The sequence below is a fragment of the Mauremys mutica genome, chromosome 6 (assembly GCF_020497125.1).
Source record: "Mauremys mutica isolate MM-2020 ecotype Southern chromosome 6, ASM2049712v1, whole genome shotgun sequence".
Taxonomy (NCBI): Eukaryota; Metazoa; Chordata; order Testudines; family Geoemydidae; genus Mauremys; species Mauremys mutica.
This window is the reverse complement of record NC_059077.1, coordinates 81,449,567-81,470,115: the sequence shown is the minus strand read 5'-3', so window position 1 is coordinate 81,470,115 and position 20,549 is coordinate 81,449,567. Positions and strand designations below refer to the sequence as shown.

The window sequence follows — 20,549 nt, the reverse complement described above, 5'->3', positions numbered from 1 at the left end:
TAGGCACTGAGATAGACCTGGGCAAGACCCTCTAAAAGTTATAATTTTAAGCATTCATACATAAAACAAATAAAACTTTAATGGCTACATTTTGAAAAGTTAATGTACAAGTCACTTTGCCAGACATGTTGTATAATGTACATTATATATTTGGCTTGGGGGGAAGTGGGTTTTTTTCCCCAAAGATTAATGCACGTTTTCAGTTTATATTCACATTCCTTAGGCAGAGGCCATTAATATAAACACTATCTATATCACTATCTATAACACTATCTATATCACTGTGTGATCATTGGATTTATTTATTTTGAAAAGTAAAAAAACATTAAATAGTAATCAAAATTCAACAGTAAGGGTCAAATTTTCAAAATATTATGCACAAACGTGCACAAGCACCTCACCTAGATATGCTGATACCCCTGACTTCAGAATATGCATTAGGGTAACTCACACAGTTTGCTTTGTATGTGACCCCTAATTTGCCTACACACATTAGGGGATTTGCACAAGATTTCGGAAAGCTTTCTGAAGGTGATTACTATGTAATTTCGCTCAAAATCAAGAGCAGAAGTCAGTAATTACAAAAATATATTATTGATTTGGTCTATAAAAGCATTATTACAATAAACCTGTTTAAGATTGTTTGGTAATACTATATAAAGTTGCTGGTAACGGAGATGTAACCTATGATATATGTACTCTCTATAAAAATGATTTAACACTGCAGACATTTTATATGGCTTCTGATGTGTAAATGATATAAACCTTTACCAACCCCTCTCATTATTTATTTTTCTTTGTTTTGCTATTCTGCAAAAATAACACATTATTAAAAGTCTTTGGATTTTTTTGATAAATAAGCTTTATTTATTATTTTTTTCAAGTAAGTAGCAATGGAAATAAAGGAACAGATAATGGACAAGGTGCGTACAAACCAAATTCATGATGTAAATTTACAAAACAATGAAAATAAAAAGTTCAGTCTCAATCAGACAGTTTATCATTATTTGAAAAGATGAGTTTAGCATATAAGTACATTTTGTGCTAATGTTTAATATGTGAGTTAAAGGCCTGATATAAATCCCACTGAAGTCAATGGGATTCTTTCCAATGACTGCAGTGGGCTTTGGATTGATGCCTTGAGAAATAAAAGTAAAGTGAGTGTGTGTTGGGTGGGGAGGGTATAGTGTATTTGGGGGAAGCCACAGAGAGATATGGTAATGGAATATTTTGCATTAAAACAATTGTGAGGATAGAATAACAAGAGAGATGCTAATGGACAGGAGGAGCTGTTATGTGTAGGGTGACCATACGTCCTGTTTTGGCTAGGACAGTCCCTTTTTTAAGCCCTGTCCTGGCGATCCCTTCCAAAGGGAGGCATTTGTCCCGTTTTCTCTTGCTGACTTGATCAGTTGGCAAGAGCAAACAGGACAAATGCCCACTTTTGTCAAAAGTGGGGTATGGTGCAGATGCGGCAAGCGGAGATGCCAGCCCCATTGTAGCGGGGAGACAGGGCTGGGGGAGTTTCAGCATGTTCCAGCATGCAGCGGGGTGGGGAGCACAAGGTTCCAGCAACCAGGCAACAGCCTGCTGAGGGGGCCACCCGCATAGTTCCAGTGACTTGACAACAGCCTTGGGGCAGAGGGGGGAGGGCAGGGTTCCAGTGATGGGCAACAGCATCGAGGGGTATCCCATTTTCTCTTTGGGAAATATGGTCACCCTAGTTACATGATGTATTTCAAAGTTGGGTATGATGGGCTGTACTACTCATCTGGAGTCTGGGAACTTTGAGACTGGGATAAGGGTAACTCCTATAGAGAATGCTTTGGTATGTTTTATTTTGGAGTTGGAGTTGCTTGGTTTCCTTAGGGAAGAAAGGCCACTCGCCCACAGAAGGCTTTCCTGGAGCAAGGATGTCTTTCAAGTATCTTCCAGGATAGGGAGAATAAGTCTAGGTTGCTTCTCCTTATCATTAGGATTAAAGATGCAGGTTCTGTTTTCTACTGTGTGAGAGTAAGTAGCATTAAAATCTTTCCAGTAGCTACAGCTGATTATGGCATATAAAGTAAGAGGTGTGAGAACACATTTTTCAGATACAGTAACATGGCACTGTGCTCACCAATGCCAAGAAGACAACAATGTGGAGTAGAGCTGGTGGAATTTAGAGCTTATGCAGAAGTTTGTCCAGGTCAGGGAATTTTTGGCAAAGAATCATATAAATATAGGGCTGGAAGGCACCTGGAGAGGTTACTGAGTTCATCCCTTTGCGCTAAGGCAGGATTAAATAAACCTAAACCATCCCTGACAGAAGTTTGTCTAACCTGTTCTTAAAAACCTCCAAAGACAGAGATTCTACCACATCTCTTGGAAGCCTATTCCAATATTTAATTATTTTTATAGTTAGAAATTTTTTCCTAATATTTAACCGAACTCTCCCTTGGTGCAGATTAAGCCCATTACTGCTTGTCCTACCTTCAGTGAACATGGAGAACAATTGAACACTGTACTCTTGATAACAACCTTAACATAGTTTAAAACTAATCAATTCCCTTCTCACTCTTCTGTTCCCTTGACTAACCATGCCTAGTTTTTTAACCTTTCCTCATAGGTCAGGTTTTCTAAATCTTTTATCATTTTTGTTGCTTTCCTCTGGACTCTCTCCAATTTATCCACATCTCTCTTAAAGTGTGATGCCCAAAACTGGACGTTCCAGCTTTGGCCGAGTGCTAAGTAGAGTGGGACAATTACCTCTCATGTCTTCCATAGAACACTTCTGTTAGTACACCCCAGAATTATATTAGCCTTTTTTGCAACTGCATCACATTATATGCAATCTGTGATCTGTTATAATCCCCAGATCCTTTTCTTCAGTATTACTGCCCAACTAGATATTCCCCATCTCATAGCCGTGCATTGATTTTTCCTTCCTAAGTGAACTACTTTGCATTTGTCTTTATCAAATTTCATCTTGTTGATTTCAGAGCAATTCCCCAATTTATCAAGCTCATTTTGAATTCTAATCCTGTCCTTCAAAGTACTTGTAACTCGTCCTGCAAATTGTATAAGAATACTCACCACTACCTTATCCAAGTAATTTATGAAAATATTGAATAATACCAGACCTACAGCAGACCCCTTCTTCATCCCACAGTGGGACTGTGTCAAAAGCTTTACTAAAAATCAAGATACTATATATCATGTCTACTGCTTCCCCCATCCACTAGGCCAGTAACCCTGCCAAAGAAGCAAATTAGTTTTGTTTGGCATGATTTGTTCTTAAGTAATAGCCAACATGGATTTGTCATCACCCTATTATTCTCTAGGTGCTAACAGATTAACTGTTTAATAATTTATCCCAGTATCTCTCTAGGTATCAAAGTTAGACTGACTGGTTTATAATTCCCCAGGTCCTCTTTGTTCTCCTTTTTAAAGATAGGCAAACATAATACCTTTCTCCAGTCTTCTGGGATCTCACCTGTTCTCCATGAATTTTCAAAGATAATCTCTAATGGCTCCAAAATTAATTCTGTTAGTTCCTTTAGTACCCTAAAATGAAATTCATCCAGCCTTGCTGACTTGAATCCATTTAACTCATATTCTTTAACCTGTTCTTTCCCTACTTTGGCTTATATTCCTTCCTCTTTGTTGTTAATATGAATTGTGTGTCACCATTAACCTATTTAGGGAAGACTAAAGCAAAACAGGCCTTAAACCCTTCAGCCTTCTTGATGTCATCCATTATTAGCTCTCCTTTCCCGTAGTGGACTTACACTTGATTTCATCTTTCTCTTGCTCCTAATGTATTTATAGAACCTCTTCTTATTGCCTTTTATGTTCCTTGCTAGATGAAACTCATTTTGTCTTAGCCTTTCTGATTTTATCCCCACATGCTTGTGCACCTCTTTTGTGCTCATCCTTAGCAGTTTGTCCATGTTTCCACTTTTTATAGATTTTTTTTTAATTTTCCAATAATTAAAGAGCTCTTGATACAGCTATCTTGGCCTCTAATTTTTCTCTCCTTCCTTTGCATCAGGATTGTTGGCTGTTGTGTCTTAAATATTGTCTCTGAGAAATTGTCATTTTTCCTGAACTTCTTTTTTTCCAGCAGATTTTTTTTAGTTCTCTAAGCTTGCAAAAGTCTCCTTTTTGAAGCCTTATTCTGCTGCTCCTTCCTTTCCTTAGAATCATGAAATATATCATTTCACAATCACTTTCACCCACATTGCCTCCAGATTCACAACCAATTCCTCCAATAGTCAGAATCAATCTAAAATGGCTGTCCTCCCTCAGTAATTCCTCCACCTTCTGAAACAAGAAGTTTTCTCCAACATATTCCAGTAATTTATTGGACATTTTGCATTTTGCTGAATTACTTTTCCAACAGATGCCTGGTTAGTTAAAGTCCCCAATTACTACCAGGTCTTATGTTTTTTGCTATTTCTGTTATTTATTCTAAAAATGCCTCATTCACCTCCTCCTAGTGATTTTGTGATCTGTAATAGGACCTCTACCATCAGGTCAGTCTGGTTTTTTTCTCCTTTTATCTTCAACACACACTCTCCTCATCTTAGTATGACTATAGACTTTCCACTGGTCTGTGTGTCAATGAAACAGGAAAATGGTCAAACCTCCAGCAGACTGTACAATCTGTGTAGTTTTCTATCTGTAGTTTGCTAGTCTCCCATATAATCTGCTCAGTACTGTATTTTGAATTAGGAATAGGTTGGCTGAAAGGTGGAAATTTTATGTTCTGCGATTCATCCCCTAATGAGATGTAAATATAGTCAGAGAACTTAAATATATTATCTGTCTCCTTCTCCCCGCCGCTCCTCCAGTCTGTGAGTGTCACTTGTTTCTTCCTGATCCTGCAATCAGATCCACGTGGCTGGACCCCAGCACCTGAGCAGAGTCTCCCTTCACCTGCATGAATTCTGATGCAGGATCAGGACAAGTGTTCGTCTCAGAATCCTCAAATATCTCTTCCCCTCCTGCTGATTTTTGTAGAAGTAAAGTTCTGTTTCTTCCCTAGTTTTAGGACTAGACATATACCTCCACAAATAGCCTCTTTGCCAAAACATAATCTTGCCATATTTTATAAGGCAGATATATCATCTGAATATTTACCTATTTTAGAGTTTGAAACAATAATTCACTACGTGCTTGATTATAGAGAGCAAGACGCACACCCTACTATATGTACACACACACACCTGCACAGTCTTCACAAACCTTGGTACCAGCCATGCAGGAATGAGTGTGCACTACACAGCTGCTAGTCTGTCTCCAAAGCAGGTGCACAGAAAGTGAACAGAGCATTAGCTACCCACCAATGTGCCAGTCAGTGATGCTGAGCCAGCATGGAGAAAGTGGATAAAAAATTCAAAATATTCCATTCTTTGGGAAGCAGAGGTTTTGTTCCTAGAGGAATTAGGCTATTGACACACATACAAGTCACCAGATCCAGGGAGTGGAATAGGAAAAAATCCAAAAAAAACGTATGTTTAAAAAAGAGCTAGAAATCATCATAGTCCTGCAGAGACTCAAGGAGCATATCTGCTCTGTAGCCCTCACATGTGAAAAATGTTGACAGAGCTGATGGTTTTTGTCATAGAGCTGCTGTGCTGAGGAGAATTTGTATCGTGTGTAGAAACTAAAATGGAAAATGTTTTTTCCCTTTCTACCTGGTGAAAGTAGAGGAAGATTCTCTAAAATTTTGGTTTGTTGTTTTAGGTTCTTTAACATGGCAGAAGGTAAAAACCAATGGCATTGCACCTCAGACCCTCAGACACAGTTCAGCAGTAATAGGGGAAAATATCTATGTCTATGGTGGAGTTCATTATGGAAAAGCTGTTGATGACCTGTATATGTTCAGTACTGGTAAGTAAATCTACTCTGTTATAAAGAATCATCACTCAGATTCTAGGAAAATATCTTTGAGTCCCACTCTTGCAAAATCACAGATAGAATATTTTTTGCACAGAACGATGCAGCTTCCAGACCAATGAAAAATTCCTGCATTAAAAATCTAAACATTTTACCAGAATAAGGACAGTGGGTTCTATATGTCATAAACTTGACTAGCTAAAGACAGTTTACAAATTAGTTTGAAGACTTACATTCATTCCTCGTACTAAGATTTCCAAAAAAGGCTTCAACTTAGCCTTCATTTCTCTGGGCTCATGCAGGTACATAAACGTCTAAATGATAGCATCTGCACCCACAATTAATTGCAGGTACAATTTTTGTGAACCTAAATTTGTGCCTTCAAAAATGGACACCAGCCTCAAAATCAGGTCCTTTCATTTTTTATTTATTTATTTTTGCATATGCCATATGAACATAGAACAATTTCTTAATCATCAGTAAGTTGCTTGTTGTATTTCATATTATACACAGGAGGTGAGACCCAACAGTGAGCATATAAGCCAACATTTTTCAACTTGGGCACTTAATTTTTTTTTTTAAACGTTGGCCATATTGCAAGTAAAATACATACTACGTTCCTATAGCGGACTACAAAACTACAAAATCTCTCTTACACCTCACATTCTATTCATGTGAATTACTGTGCTCTGAAAACTGTGCGGCCATACTATGCCAGCAATTTTTAAGCAGGACTCATGACTGCAGTGCAGAAAAAACAATTATATGTTAAATCAATTGGGTTTTATGTATTACTGTTAGTTCAGCATATTAGAAATGACTTGTTTGCATTGCTGTTACTATATCCTGTCATTTAAAATTCTATATTATGTTTCAGTATCTCTCAACTGGACCCCAGTCAAAACCACTGGTTCAGCACCTGGTGCCAGGTTAGTGATTTTCTAAGACTACCTTCATAGAGAATAAGGGATTAAATGATTAAGTCTAAGCAGGTTTCTTACCTATATTCAGTTTCCAGTGACTTCCCCTCCTTGATTGAAGGACCCATCTTTCTAAGCTTGCAAGAGCTCTGTTCCCTTGAGTCTGTCTAGTGATGGATGCCCAAGCTGGCTTCTATCCTTGCTTTTATCTTCAAAAGTTTAATGATCTTCATGCTGATTTTCCCTTCCTGTGGGTTTCCCTGTATGTAAATAGGGCTTTCATTGCTTTGATTCCACTGTGCTTAATTTACATAGGAGACAGATAGGTAGCTGCCTTATGCACTCTAGACTGGGCTCTGGTCTTTGTTCATAGGAGACTGGTAGATAGCTACCATCTCTCCTGTCTGACAGGGAATCTTTGTCTCCTGGTTTAGTCACAGGATTTAAAGCAAAATGTCATTAAGTATCTCTATTTCTTCATATAGTATTACTACATACATGTCAGTGACATTAATCACCAGTGTGTCATTAACTTTCAGAGAAGACCTCACTCTATACACTTTTATAATACAGTAATGTAGTACACAAGTGATTCAATTGCTTATCACTTGAGCATCAATACCCCCGGCAATGATGCAATAGGATTTAGCCACTGCCTACTCCACAGGCATCAGTTCAAAGTTCCCTGAACCCAAAAACTGTGGCAGAATATATTTCTTCCCGCTTTGGGTAGGACGTGGGATAGGGACCACAGTGTCCATTGTGAAACTATAAAATGCCTCTTGTATTACAGGCAAGAAGTGGAGACAAACTTTCTAGGGTCCTGCAGGTCTTTTTTCTTTTTTGAGATAATTCACAAGACCTGCAATGATCTCCCACCTCATTCTGTGTCCCTGACCAGTAGATATATTTCTTTAACCTCTCATGGGTTCTCTGGGCCCCTAAATGACCAGCAAAAGGACGTCATGGTGCTGGGCAGGTACAACCAGCTGCTTGTAAGGTTTTCCAAGGCTTTCCCCCCATGGGAAATTCCCTGCATAGTCTCCCTTCCTTTTCAAAAAACATTTCCCCATTTCCCTTCAGTGAGGGATCCCTTCAGGACATATCCCTTTATGCACCCTAGAGTAGGGTCTGCCCTTCGTTCATCTGCAAAACACTGGCAGCTGGGCAGATTATTCAGTAACGGGTTAATTCTTCCCATTCTCCAGCTCTACGAACACACTACTTTTCTTTGCTTTGCAAGAGCTGGCCTCGGCACCTCCCACACTTGAAAGCACATTGCTTATTCCTGCTGAGCTAGGGCTGTCCCTATCCCGGACAGCTGTTTCTTTATCTGCACAATTCTCTTGAGATCATGGGACAATTATTCCTTTTTACTATGAGTTACAATTTTAACAATCTTGCATATATTAAGAATATCATTTCCCACCAGCATTGCTATGGGAATGCTGTCTAACTACCCCAGCCTTCAAGGTAACTTTTGAGCCTTCCCAATCCAAATGCATTTTAACCAGAGTTACAGAGATTTTATATTTCTCCAATGCCAGGAGCTCTACATCCTCACCAGGTAACATGTTAGTTTTTCTGACCATGCTTCCCCTGACCAGAGATATTTGTGCACCACCATTGTCTCTCTGGGCTTTGAATTCCCTGCCATTTACTTCAGCAACCTGGATAAACTCCAGGTCCACCTCCTCAGTGTCAGACCTCACAAAATTAATCAGGGACTAACCTCTGTGTGTCATAATCAGGATGTGGGCAGTAAAACCTAGCGGTCAGAGCAGGGGTCAGGCCTGGTCAGGTACCAGAGGGCCAAAATCCAGGACTGGCCAGAGGGCAGAACAAGACCCAGGCATCAGGAGACGGGCAGATTTGGAAACCAGTCTGGGGTCTCTTGCACACAGGTCTGAAGCCGATTTATTGGTGGGCATGCGGCAGAGCACTTCCGAGAACTCGGCCAGAGTGAGAGGCAGCTATAGCTGGTCTCAGTCTCCCACACTGACTGTTGGGAGTCCGTCCCAGAGCACTCTGCAAGCATCAGGATCGGTCGGATCCGAGGAGAAAAGGCCTGCATAGAATTCCCTGGCCCTCCCACACGTCTCCTCCAGATCTGTGAGGGGGGTGCCGTCCTCTGCCAGGAGGCAGGTGACGTGCTTCTTGGTCCCCCTACTTTTCTCCAGGGTGTAGAAGAAGCGGGAGCTGCGATCCATCTCCCGAAGGAGGCGGATGCAGGATTGGACAAAAGCACCCCGGGCTCGATGGTCCGCGAGGGCCCGGAGCTCCTCCCACTTCTCCTGGCCAGGGCCGGCTCCAGACCCCAGCGTGCCAAGCGCGCGCTTGGGGCGGTGTCCCGCGGGAGGGCGGCAGGCGGCTCCGGTGGACCTCCCGCAGGCATGCCTGCGGAGGGTCCGCTGGTCCTGCGGCCCCGGTGGACCTCCCGCAGACGTGCATGCGGAGGGTCCGCTGGTCCCGCGGCTCCGGTGGAGCATCCGCAGGCGTGCCTGCGGGAGGTCCACCGGGGCCGCAGGACCGGCGACCGCCAGAGCGCCCCCCGCGGCATGCCGCCCTGCTTGGGGCGCCTCAAATCCTAGAGCCGCCCCTGCTCCTGGCACGCTCCACAGATCAATGGATCCTCGGGGCTGGCGGACAGACACCTCTCCAGCTCTAAGACCTCCCTTTCCAACTGCTCTATCGCTGCATGCCTCCGTCAGCTGGCGCCCCAGGTGTAGTCACAGCAGAAGAGCCAGGCGCACACCTTCCCCAAATCCCACCACCACCATGCTGAGGGAAAGGCGCGTCTCTGCCCTCTCCAGGCCAGCCAGAATTCCCAGAAGGTCGCCATGGAGCCCACATCCTCCAAGTCTGGCTTAAGTACTGGTGCCAGCCAATCAATGGGCGGTGAGGAACTGCCACTTAGGTCCTGCTGGTGTTACTTCCTGCAGAGTCCAGCCTCACAGAGTCCTCCTGCCAGAGCCCAGCCTAAACCTCCTGTGGTGATGTGGGGGTTTCAATGTCCCAGGTACCCCATAGTACCAAGTTCTAACAGTGTGTTAATAATCACAGTATTAACCTGGGTGGAGGCTAAGTGTTTTGGGGATTTTTTTTAGCTTAGAGCAATTATGCTCAGTAGAGTTACACTGATAGCCCCTCTTTGACCATTCTCCTGCACAGGAGGTCTGTGATGGGGATTTCTAGGAGGGGAACAATTCTGGGAAGGTGAGTGCCTGGGATCCTCACTGCCCTCCACCTTCCCAGGGATAAAAGAAGGCCCCCACTTTATACCAAGCTTCTGTCCGTCTTTCTCTGTCTTGCACTCATCAGACTTTTGGGCTTGCACAAAGGAATCAGGATGTCAACTTGCTGTGCAGAATGTAAAGATTTATCCCATACTGTGTGTCTGACTTCCCCAGAACGTTTGAGCAAAGAGATCAAACAGCTGGACATAGTTCTCAGCCCCTTGTCCCTTTGCCTATTCTCATTCGATCACACATTATATAGACACACTTGCTATGACTCATGCCAGCACTTTTCCTGAGATTTCTGAATTTCAACCTTTACACCTCAGTGGTAATTTGAAACCTTTGCAAGACAGCTTTTTTAATTCGGGATATTTCAAAGTTTGTTCAATTGGCATTTCATTAAATACATTTAAGGTTTTATCAGACAACCTTGCAATCAGTGTGGGGACGTTCTTGTGTTCTGAAACTACAGTAGGGTTCTCACATAACCTTTCAAAAGTGGTATTCTTATACAGTCTGCTTCTTTATGTGAAGGGCAGAGTTTCTCCCAGGTAGGTGTACCTTGGATTGAGGGAGCACTTGGGAACTCTGGGATCTTCCACTGCTTGTACATTATGCTCTGGGCATGCAGCTTTTCCTTCTCTTTCAGCTCCATGGCATGTTGGTGAGCAGCTATTTCTGCTTCCAGGACCCACCAGCTTGCTTCTTCTTGCTGCTGCCTTTCTGCCTCACTCTCCTTGGCTCTCATATCTGCTTCCCACTTTTGGTGTTCACACTCTGTCTTTCTGTTCATCTAATCATTTTTGGTGTTCACACACCTCTCCCATTTTGTCATTCTCCAACCTGGCCTGCAATAAGGATTAGTCTATACTAGAAGCGCTACGGCAGCACAGCTGCACTGATGCAGCTGTGCCACTGTCATACATTTGGTGAAGACGCTTTATGCAGATGGGAGAGAGCTCTCCCGTTGGCATAATAAAACCACCTCCATGAGAGGTTGTAGCTATGTTGGCGGAAGAAGCCCTCCCACTGACATAGCACTGTCCACATCACTCGGAAGGAAGGGCAGGGGGTGGCTATTCACACCCCTGAGTGACATACATTATACCGACTAGTGTATACAAACCCTATCTTTGTAGTTGCTGACATTCCTGTTTTCATCTTTACATTTGTTCTATTTCCCTTACCCAAAATAAACAAACAAAAAATAATAAAACTATAACCTTTCTTTTACTGTTCCCAGCCTTCACACTTGAGAATCACTTAAAATTGTTACACCAGTGCTTAAAGTGTAATTCTCAGTTAAAATAGCAAGCTGTGTGTAAACCTTGTTTTGACTATTACACTGTCACCTTCTTGGGTGCAATCCAGACCGCTGAGGAGCTGTGCCACCTCATACCCGGTACTACAGAGTGTCTCAATGCTTGCTACTGTAGCTCCGTTAGCAACAAGCACGCAGGTCACACTCTGAGTGTCTCTGTGTTATGCAGCCAGCCCTGGTTCAGCAACCCTGACCCCAGCAGCCTGTCTACAGCCCCTCAATTTTTATAGACTAGTAAACCTTTGAAATGGATTCTCCTAAAGGTTACCCCGGAAAGTAAAGTTTATCTAAGCTGTGAGGAAGGCGACATGAAGTCTAATGGTGAAGGAAGCTCCATGTTTTTTCTTCCCCTCCTGCTGTTTGCTAAAATGCAAATTGTTCTGTTTCCTTCAGTCTCCCCCTCTCACCACCTTCTTAATTTGATGGCCCTGTTTACAACATATATGTAAATTGCCCATATTCTTTTGTTTAAGGCAGACTGTGCTTATGCACTGCTTGTGAAACACATTTTAAGAATATAATTCTGGCACATATCATAACTCTTAATACCCACCACATACATACATCACACAAAAATATTAATGATAAGTGATTATTAGTTTTCAAATGATACCTCAGAAGGCATATTTTGTACAAAGATTACTACAATAGTGTGTAGGCTGTGATTACAGAGGTGCTTCAAGTCACAGGTATATTTTTAAATTAAGGGATTTCTAATATAGCCATGTGATTTTAAGCAATCGTTCAAAGTACTTTAAAACCAGTAATTGTCATGGAAATAAAATATTTCTCATACATTTGCATTTACCATGAAAAAAGCTTTACTCTAAAAATCACAAGTTCTGCTTTATATATCAGATGCACAAAGAATTGGTTGTTAAATAGAATTTATTCTGACCCTGGCTCTGTATCTATATTTCAATGACATGGAATTACTCATTGCAAAGGAAACAAGGGGGTGAGGAATTAGTAAATAAGCTTAAATCTTTGCACCTGGGCAAGGCTTGATTAAATAGGCTTCCCACAGAGGAGTTCTGCAAGTCCTTGGAGTGCAGCGTCCTACTTAGGAACGTGTCTCACACAGGCCTGGTCTACACTAAGGGGGGGGGTCGAACTAAGGTACGCAAGTTCAGCTACGCTATTCGCGTAGCTGAACTCGAACTACCTTAGTTCGAACTACTCACCCATCCAGACGCCGCGGGATCGAAGTCCGCGGCTCCCCCGTCAACTCCGCCACCGCCGTTTGCGGTGGTGGAGTTCCGGAGTCGACGGGAGCGCGTTCGGAGTTCGATATATCACGTCTAGATTAGACGCGATATATCGAACTCCAAGAAGTCGAACGCTAGCCGCCGACCCAGACGGTAAGTATAGACGTACCCACACAAACACACACCGCCCTCCAATTGCAGCAGATCAAGACTCCATGAAGCAGTGCTCCACAATTCAGAACTTCCTTTACAGCTGTCCACATCCTGCTCCTGCTGTTTACTATGAACCAACAAGAAGCTGGCCAAAGTAAATAGATTAGGGTACCTTTAAAATAGCTTATTTTTCCTCTCAGCCAAAATGTTGCACGTTATGATTGAGATGCATTGGCAGGGCTACGTGACTGTTCACTAAGTGTCTCTTCCCTGCCATCAGTGTCACTTTCATTAATACCACAGAAACTTTGAGTTCCAGTTCTGCACTAAGCTCCATGGACCTTCACACCTGCATGGAGACTCAATTAAGGTCATTGGAATTCTTTAGCAATGGTTTTGTCTACACACAAAAGTTGTTACAGCTTTAACTATATTGGTATAGGGTTTTCCATGGCCAGGTGGCCGAGTAGCTGGTCTTTCAATCTGTAAGGCCAGAGAGGATGGTAGGGGGACTCAGGCCCTCCCTCTCCACCAGGTCCCAGCCCAGGGCCCTATGTAGGTCTACCCCTAAACAAGAGAGTTGGGTCTGCCTCCCAGTGTGTGTTCCGTGGGTTACTTCCCACAAGTCTCTTTAGTTTGGGGCATGGCCCCACTAGTCCAGATGCCCAACAGCTAGGGCTTATTTGCATACTCCCCTTGGCAGGGGAACATTTACTTGCCTCAAGTGGCTGTGCTGGCTGGCAGGTTACTGATCCATCTCAACCAGCAGATAGCTCCTGCCTTCTCACCAGTCAGCTCCCAAATGAGCCAGCCTCCCTTCTTTTCTACCCCCTCCAGACCTGGTATTGGCTGCAGGTATAGCAGGGTGGGGCTTGCTGAACCCAAAGGTGTTCTTTAATCCCCACTGTGCCAGATGGTAGTTTCTTTGCTCCCTCATAGGTCCCGATTCTGCAATTGGTTGGGCCCTACAATAGGTGCAGCAGATGCTTACATGCTAGCAATTGAAAGATCAGGGCCTAATTCTCCAACCCCCAAATATCCTTGTTACTCAAAATTTGTGCTCTCGTCAATCCCATATCCATAATTTTTATCAAAATTAGTAGTTACAAAATCCCAGTTTTATAAAGGTTTTGTGATCTTCCCTGAGACCTTAAAAATTAATAAATCGGGGATTTAGGTGTATCACTGGTGACCTGCATAGGAAACTATATCCAGTTTGTATCTTTCTTTATGCTGTATAAAAAAGGCTTGAAAGTCTTGTAAAATTATATGTCTGTTCTTTGTATTAGCAATCCAAGTCTTGCCTGGGCTGAAAGACTTTACAATGCCTGGAGAACTAGTGAAATGGTGACATCACAACACCCAAAAGAGTGCAATTGTGGGGTAGGGATTTAGTTAGACTGTTTAAAACCCTTTTGGGGGGTGTTTTAGTAACACCTATTTAATTCCAATGACAAATTAACATTTGGAATTAAAGGAGCATTTGTTAAAAGATCCAGCACTCTCTTCTATCACAATGATTTTAAGGCTTCTCTTTCTCCTTTAGGATATAATTTAGTGTAGGAATTTTCATTCTATAATACCAGTTTAAGACAGGGAATTGTTGTATCTGAGTTACTATGGAGAAATGATTTCTCGGATGTACAGCTGTCTCGTCTTTGTTAATTATGCTTTAATTAGAAAACATAAGGTTTTTTTTCTTTTTTAACCAGATGATTTCTTTTGTACAATGGATTTGTTGTAGCCTTCTTATATCTGCATTTAACTGTACTGACATATAACAGTCCCCAAGGATCACTTGAGAACCTCATGCCCTGCCCCACCCTTGACATCCCTTTCCTCTCTGCTCCCAAAATGTCCCTTACATAGGATGGGGCAAGAGGAGCTCATGTAGGGCTGATTAGTCCATCCCTGTGCCAGCACACTCCCTGCCATCCCTCAGGTTCAGGGGGTTGGAAAGGTGGGGAAACCACCTAAGTCACCCACCCCACCTCCATGTACTGAGCCCCACTTTAGTGCACCTGGAGAGCTGGGGATTTAGACCAAGATATTGAAAGGTGGATGAGGGAAGCTCTCTGGAATGAGAAGGAAAAGTGGTTGAGTTGTTTATAGATGTAATGCACACATGCACATGTGCAGCTACTATATGGAAACAAGAGCTAATGCTTCTTCAGAGAAGGAGAGGAAAGCACAGATGCTGTAACACTACACTGCTAGGAGTGCAACAAACAGGATATATTTTCCCCTGTGTTTTTCTGACCTGTAATGAATAGAAGTCTGGCTTCTTCTGGTTTCAGTAATTTTGCTTACTTAGTGAATGTTAGAAAAACTGTTGGCTTCAAATGTTATTTTATTCTTTTCAGGTCAGGCCATGCTTTTGCAACAGTTGGACAAGTAATATACATGTTTGGCGGTTGTTCGGGTGAAAATATTTACTGCACTGATGTGCACGCATTGGATACAGGTATCTTTTGGAATTGCAGATGATTTCCTTCTTAGTACATTTTATAGATATATAAAGTGTGATAAGAGAAGAGGAGTATCACAGACCTGTCTTACAGATCCCGTGGTACTATTTCTAACCTCCCAGCAGGATCCAGAATTGGTGCAGAATTGCTCTGCAGCCAATACTCCATTCGGAGGACAGGACTAGGCCTCTTCCATTGATAGAAGGAGTGGAGAATCTGCACAACAGTAGGTACTTCAGTCAGACCCCCAAAGAGCTGCTGCATGTAGCTGTGCAAGAGCTTCTTCTGTACTGGACTCCACACAGTGCAGAAGAGCCTGCACCTACTTTGTGAGCTCTTGGATTGTTTCTTCCTGGCCCTTGTGCTGCAGAACTACCGAGGTTCATCTCTGTTAGTGGGCACCTACAGAGGAGGGGAGAAAATTTTGACCTTTGTGTGAAGTATCATTTTTGTTACCGGTTTTTGAGAGATGCGCCAAGAATATAGTCTTAAATATAAGCTTGTAAATATAGTACTGAAAAGGTGAATTCACAACAGAAAATTAAAGCCAGCCAAAGTATATTGAAAGAGTTGCATAGTTTATTTAATTACATTTGCTTTATTTGTAAATCTGATAGGCCTGCAAAATAGAAATCCTAAAAGCATCACAGAAACAGGCACACACTGCTGGAGTGTAGATGAAAATTTACCCCTTTTTCTACCCTTCCCACTTAAATCCGTCCTCACCCACCACATTTACTGTTTTCAGAGGAACCACACAGGGTAAATTGAGGTACTTCCTGGAAACTTCTCATTGGTTCATTTCAAATATCTTCTTTCCTAGGTTGGATATGAGCTAACTGATATGAAATAATTGTATTGCCTTGTCATGCATTTGGATATTGCCTCATGAAAATACACCTAGTGTATTTACAGCTGCAGACCAGATTCAGGGACAACCCAAATTATTAGGAGGGGCCAGTCATTAAATTATTTGTCTGGAGACAACTGCTTCTTTCACCTATACTGAGTCAGGAAAAAAGACATTAGAAACAAGCTAATATCTCAAGCCCCTCTTGTGAACTGTTTGTCTTCTAGGATAAGTTAATTGAAATTTCCCTTTCCCAACTCAAACTTGAATTGTAATATGTCCAGATGGAAATAGGCCATTTTTGCAGAGACCTTGGCTTTTTCACTGTAAAGGGAGTTTTCCACCTGCAAAATCGGCTTTATTTTTATCAGAGGTTTGAGGTAAACCTGCATGGGGGCAAATTGGGTGTGGCCTCAGTTTGGTTGCATGGGTCCAGGTGTGGCCCCTGCACAACTACATGGGGCCAGAGGGGTGAACAAGACAATCTACCCCTCTCTGCAGCTGGGCAAAGGTTACACACAGACCAGTCCCTGTGCTCCCTGCACTTTGGAGAGCACAAAGACAGCCTAGCCTTGGTCACCCCTTCCACTCCCCCGGCAGGAAGCAGGACTCTGCAAAGGGAGGAGGGAGGAGTCAGGGCTGTGATCCCACTCCCCTTCTGCATCAGTTTGTGGAGTGGAGCCAGCACATAAAGGTAGCAGAATGCTCACCTCTTATGTGCAAGGAGCATCACTGGAAAGATTGTGCCAACCTCCCAAGTGCTCCTTCTGAGGCATTGCTACTTGAATGGCCTTCTCTTCAGGACAGTGGCTGAAAAGCCACAATCTAGCTCAAAATGTTTCACTCCAGCTGACCTGCAAAATATATTTTCCCCCCACATTGTTTCTTCAGCAGTGAGAGTTGGTGGTTTTGCACCACTCTATTTTGTTAACCCATGAACTATAACTGTAACTTCCTTTGATCTATTAGCCTTTCAAGTAATACTTCTTGCAACAATTTACTGTGCTGTCCCACCAAGTTTTCTGCTGGTGAACTGAACAAATTGGGAGAAAATAAATTTGAATCCCCAACAAGTCCATTTTTGCAACCAGCATTTGGATTATAGCTGCACTTTAAAAGGCTGTAGTATGTAAATTTTATGATTTTCAGATAGCAAGGGAAATCAATGGAAAATATATAATTATGTGAGACTCTTTTCCAACAGGTTTGTTAAGCTGGCAGCATTGTGAAGTCAAGGGAGAGATACCCAGTGGAAGGACACATCACACTTTTACAGCACACCATGACAAGGTATAGACCAAATGTCATTTTTCTGTCCTGGTTCACTTTTTCTGTAATTCCAATATGGAAGGAAGATGCAGGAATGTCTCCTTCTCAACACTTCTTAGATATATGCTCTTAAAGAAGGTGTAATGGGATTTCACCTCTACGTTTTTCTGAGCAGCAGTATGATCAAGAAGTCTAGTACAGGAGTAGGAGTCAGGAACTCCTGAGTTTGAATTCTGGCTCTGGCACTGTATGAGCTTATAGTGCCCTTTAATTTTTGTCTACTCAATTTGAGGCCTCATTTTCAAAGGTGCTAAGCAACCACAGATCCCATTGACTTCATAAGGAATTTTGGGTGCTCAGTGCTTCTGAAAGTGTCTCAAGATGAACACCAAACAACTGAGGCATCCGATAGAAACGGCCACTTTAGAAAAAGTTGATCTTAATATCTCTTCCCCAGTTTCCCATCTGAGAAACAGGGATAATAATACTTACTTCTCCACACAGGTGCTGTCAGAATATATTCATTAATATTTGAAAGTGGAGTATATTTGTTCTTCAAATGTAAAGCCATATGCAAGTGCTAAGTTTTCAGTTGGGATTTCCTCATAAATATCACTGGCACAATGTGATCCATTTGTTGTATAGGTCACTTGTTCAAATTTAGCCCAGATTACTAGCGATTGAATGTTATTGCTCTCTAGCTTTTTGGTCTGTGTGAATGAGTGAATGTCCCTGGTCCAGTTCCCAGTGGACAGGTGCCCACATCAATCAACATCACTACAGTTGGCAATCTCATCAGAGAGACTCTAGATCAGTGATGGACAACCTGTGGCCCATGGGCCACATGCGGCCCATCAGGGTAATCTGATTGTGGGCCATGAGACAGCACAGCCCCCCCACAGCTCCTCCCATCCACAGGCACAGCCCCCCCCCTCCCCCAGCTCCCAGTGGCCTGGAACAGAGAACTGCGGCCACTGGGAGCCAGGGCTGGCTCTAGGGTTTTTGCCACCCCAAGCAGCAAAAAAAAAAAAAAAAAGCCACGATCGCGATCTGCGGCACTTCGGTGGCAGCTCTACTGCCACCGCTTCATTCTTCGGCGGCAATTCAGCCGCAGGTCCTTCACTCCAAGAGGGAATGAGGGACCCGCCGCTGAATTGCCACCGAAGAGCCGGACATGCCACCCGTCTCCGTTGGCCACCCCAAGCACCTGCTTGCTGAGCTGGTGCCTGGAGCCGGCCCTGCTGGGAGCTGCGGGGGCCTGTGCCTGCAGACAGTCAACGTCAGCAAAATGTCTCGCAGCCCGCAATCAGACTACCCTGATGGGCCACAGGTGGCCCGTGGGCCGCAGGTCACCCACCACTGCTCTAGACTGAATGGGCATGGAGGCTGAACAAACCTCACAATCCTTGCAGCATTTTTTCCAGCACAGAGCTCAGGATCAGTGGCAGAGCAATGGGGATTCCTAGCACAGCCAGTGCTTTTTAGTAGTGCATAAATGAAGGAGTTCAGTTTGCAATACTGTCAAGCATAGAAAATAAGTTTCATGCAAACACTATGCTCACTTTTAAAAATATCATTACTTCCTGCATGACTTGCTTATGTCTCATAGTTTCCTCTGTTGCCACACTGCGCAGGTTGCTGAAAGGGTGCTGAATGCCATATCTTTTTCTTCTAAAGTCTAACCATGCTATATGCGCCACCTTCTGGGAATCCAACAACCTGGATGTGGAGCGACAGTACTGATTCTCTTCCTTTTCCCTGCAGTCTAAAACACCTCTTTCTTGCAAATGCTGCAGTATTTTTGCATTCACTAATATATGGACAATGCCCAAGAATCTGTCTATTTTAAGGTTTTCTATAGCCTCATTAGTGTAATAACCAAGCAGTAAATCCAGGTAAATTAGTTCCACATAGAGAGAGCCCAGTGGATTTCATTACATTGTCTACTCTTCTCCTTCCTTAGTAATAAGAGTTAATAAACAATTAGGCTCCCCCTACACACACACTTCTCTTATGTTTGTTTGTTTGTTTGTTTGTTTGTTTGTGTGTGTGTGTGTGTGTGTGTGTGTGGTGGGACAAGTGATCTCTGTGTGTTGAGAGGAGAGGGGAGTTTTCATGTTGTTTTTCTAGATACATACAGTTAAATTGCAGGGAAAGAGACTTTCCATAAGATAATACTTTGAGTACAGAGTCATATATATTGTATTACAGTTGCAGTTCTTGCCAACAGGATATCTATTTGTTTGGAGGAATATATGAGTCTAAAGATGGTAATAAAACACCAAAGAATGATGTAATGAAATTAAGCCTAGGTGAGTAAAAATGCAAAAAGAGGGTTGTCAACTCAATTTTTTAATCACTGAATAGAGCAAGATACTATCCAGAAGTATCCTAAAGCTAAATGGCTGCACAAGGACATAGTCTTGTAATAAAATGAACCTGAGTACATCTTTAAATATGTGTGGAGCTACATAAAAATACATCCAAATGCACAAATGCATCTCTGTAGTCAATATATGATCAATCATTTAACAATTTACTGAAAATTTGTAAGATTTAATTAAAAGTTGTATAATTTATATACACACATATATGCTCCAAATCTAACACCACTCTCTATCCCCTTAAAGATGTTATCACGCCTTCCAGTTTTTCCTTGAATCTGTAATGTAAGGTTGCGCAGCATTTTATGGCTTACGTTAGGCTGCAATGTTTCTCTAGACAAGCTCTGTAAACCACTTTAATTCAACACTTTTTGTTGCCCAAGAGATTGCAGGAAATGCTGCCTTTGTTATCTTTTTGATCATACAAACCTCTGAACCTCTCCCTTCCTTCCCTTGGTGAGCAGTTACTCACCCAAGTGGTTCTATAGAAGTCCTTGAGACTAAATAGGCAAGTAACTGCTCAAGAGCAGGAGCAGGAGGTTCACAATGTGACCTACAGTGATTTGGGCAGGCTGCAAAAAGCCATTCTTTAGGACAGTCAGATTTCAAATACGATTTCACCTGTTGTTCTAAACAATGGACACGTAAAAAGAATGGACATACCAGGGAGTTGTACAATACTCATGTTGGGCTGCAGTTACTGACTGCTTAGCAAATGTTTTCTAACTGTTTTCCTTAAACAGAGAAGAAAAATGTTACACCTGTTTATAAATTCATTGTCATTTAGTTTTTCCATGTTTTTGTGCAGAGAAGCTTTTTTAACCAATTTTTCTGGTTTAAAATAAAAAAGTATA

General features: G+C 42.5%; 1 protein-coding gene across 5 annotated transcripts in view; it reads left to right on the top strand.

Annotated features, from left to right (window-relative positions):
• Nucleotides 1–20,549, top strand: part of LOC123372922 (rab9 effector protein with kelch motifs-like) — a 78,038-nt gene that overhangs the window by 18,685 nt on the left and 38,804 nt on the right. For 4 of the 5 annotated variants that reach the window (XM_045021564.1, XM_045021563.1, XM_045021561.1 and 1 more), the window contains 6 exons: nucleotides 885–923; nucleotides 5,731–5,877; nucleotides 6,761–6,812; nucleotides 15,088–15,188; nucleotides 17,247–17,332; nucleotides 19,542–19,623. In XM_045021564.1, coding sequence (XP_044877499.1) covers nucleotides 885–923; nucleotides 5,731–5,877; nucleotides 6,761–6,812; nucleotides 15,088–15,188; nucleotides 17,247–17,332; nucleotides 19,542–19,623 — 507 coding nt within the window. The remainder of the gene's footprint in view (nucleotides 1–884; nucleotides 924–5,730; nucleotides 5,878–6,760; nucleotides 6,813–15,087; nucleotides 15,189–17,246; nucleotides 17,333–19,541; nucleotides 19,624–20,549) is intronic. The other variant, XM_045021565.1, reaches the window with a different exon arrangement.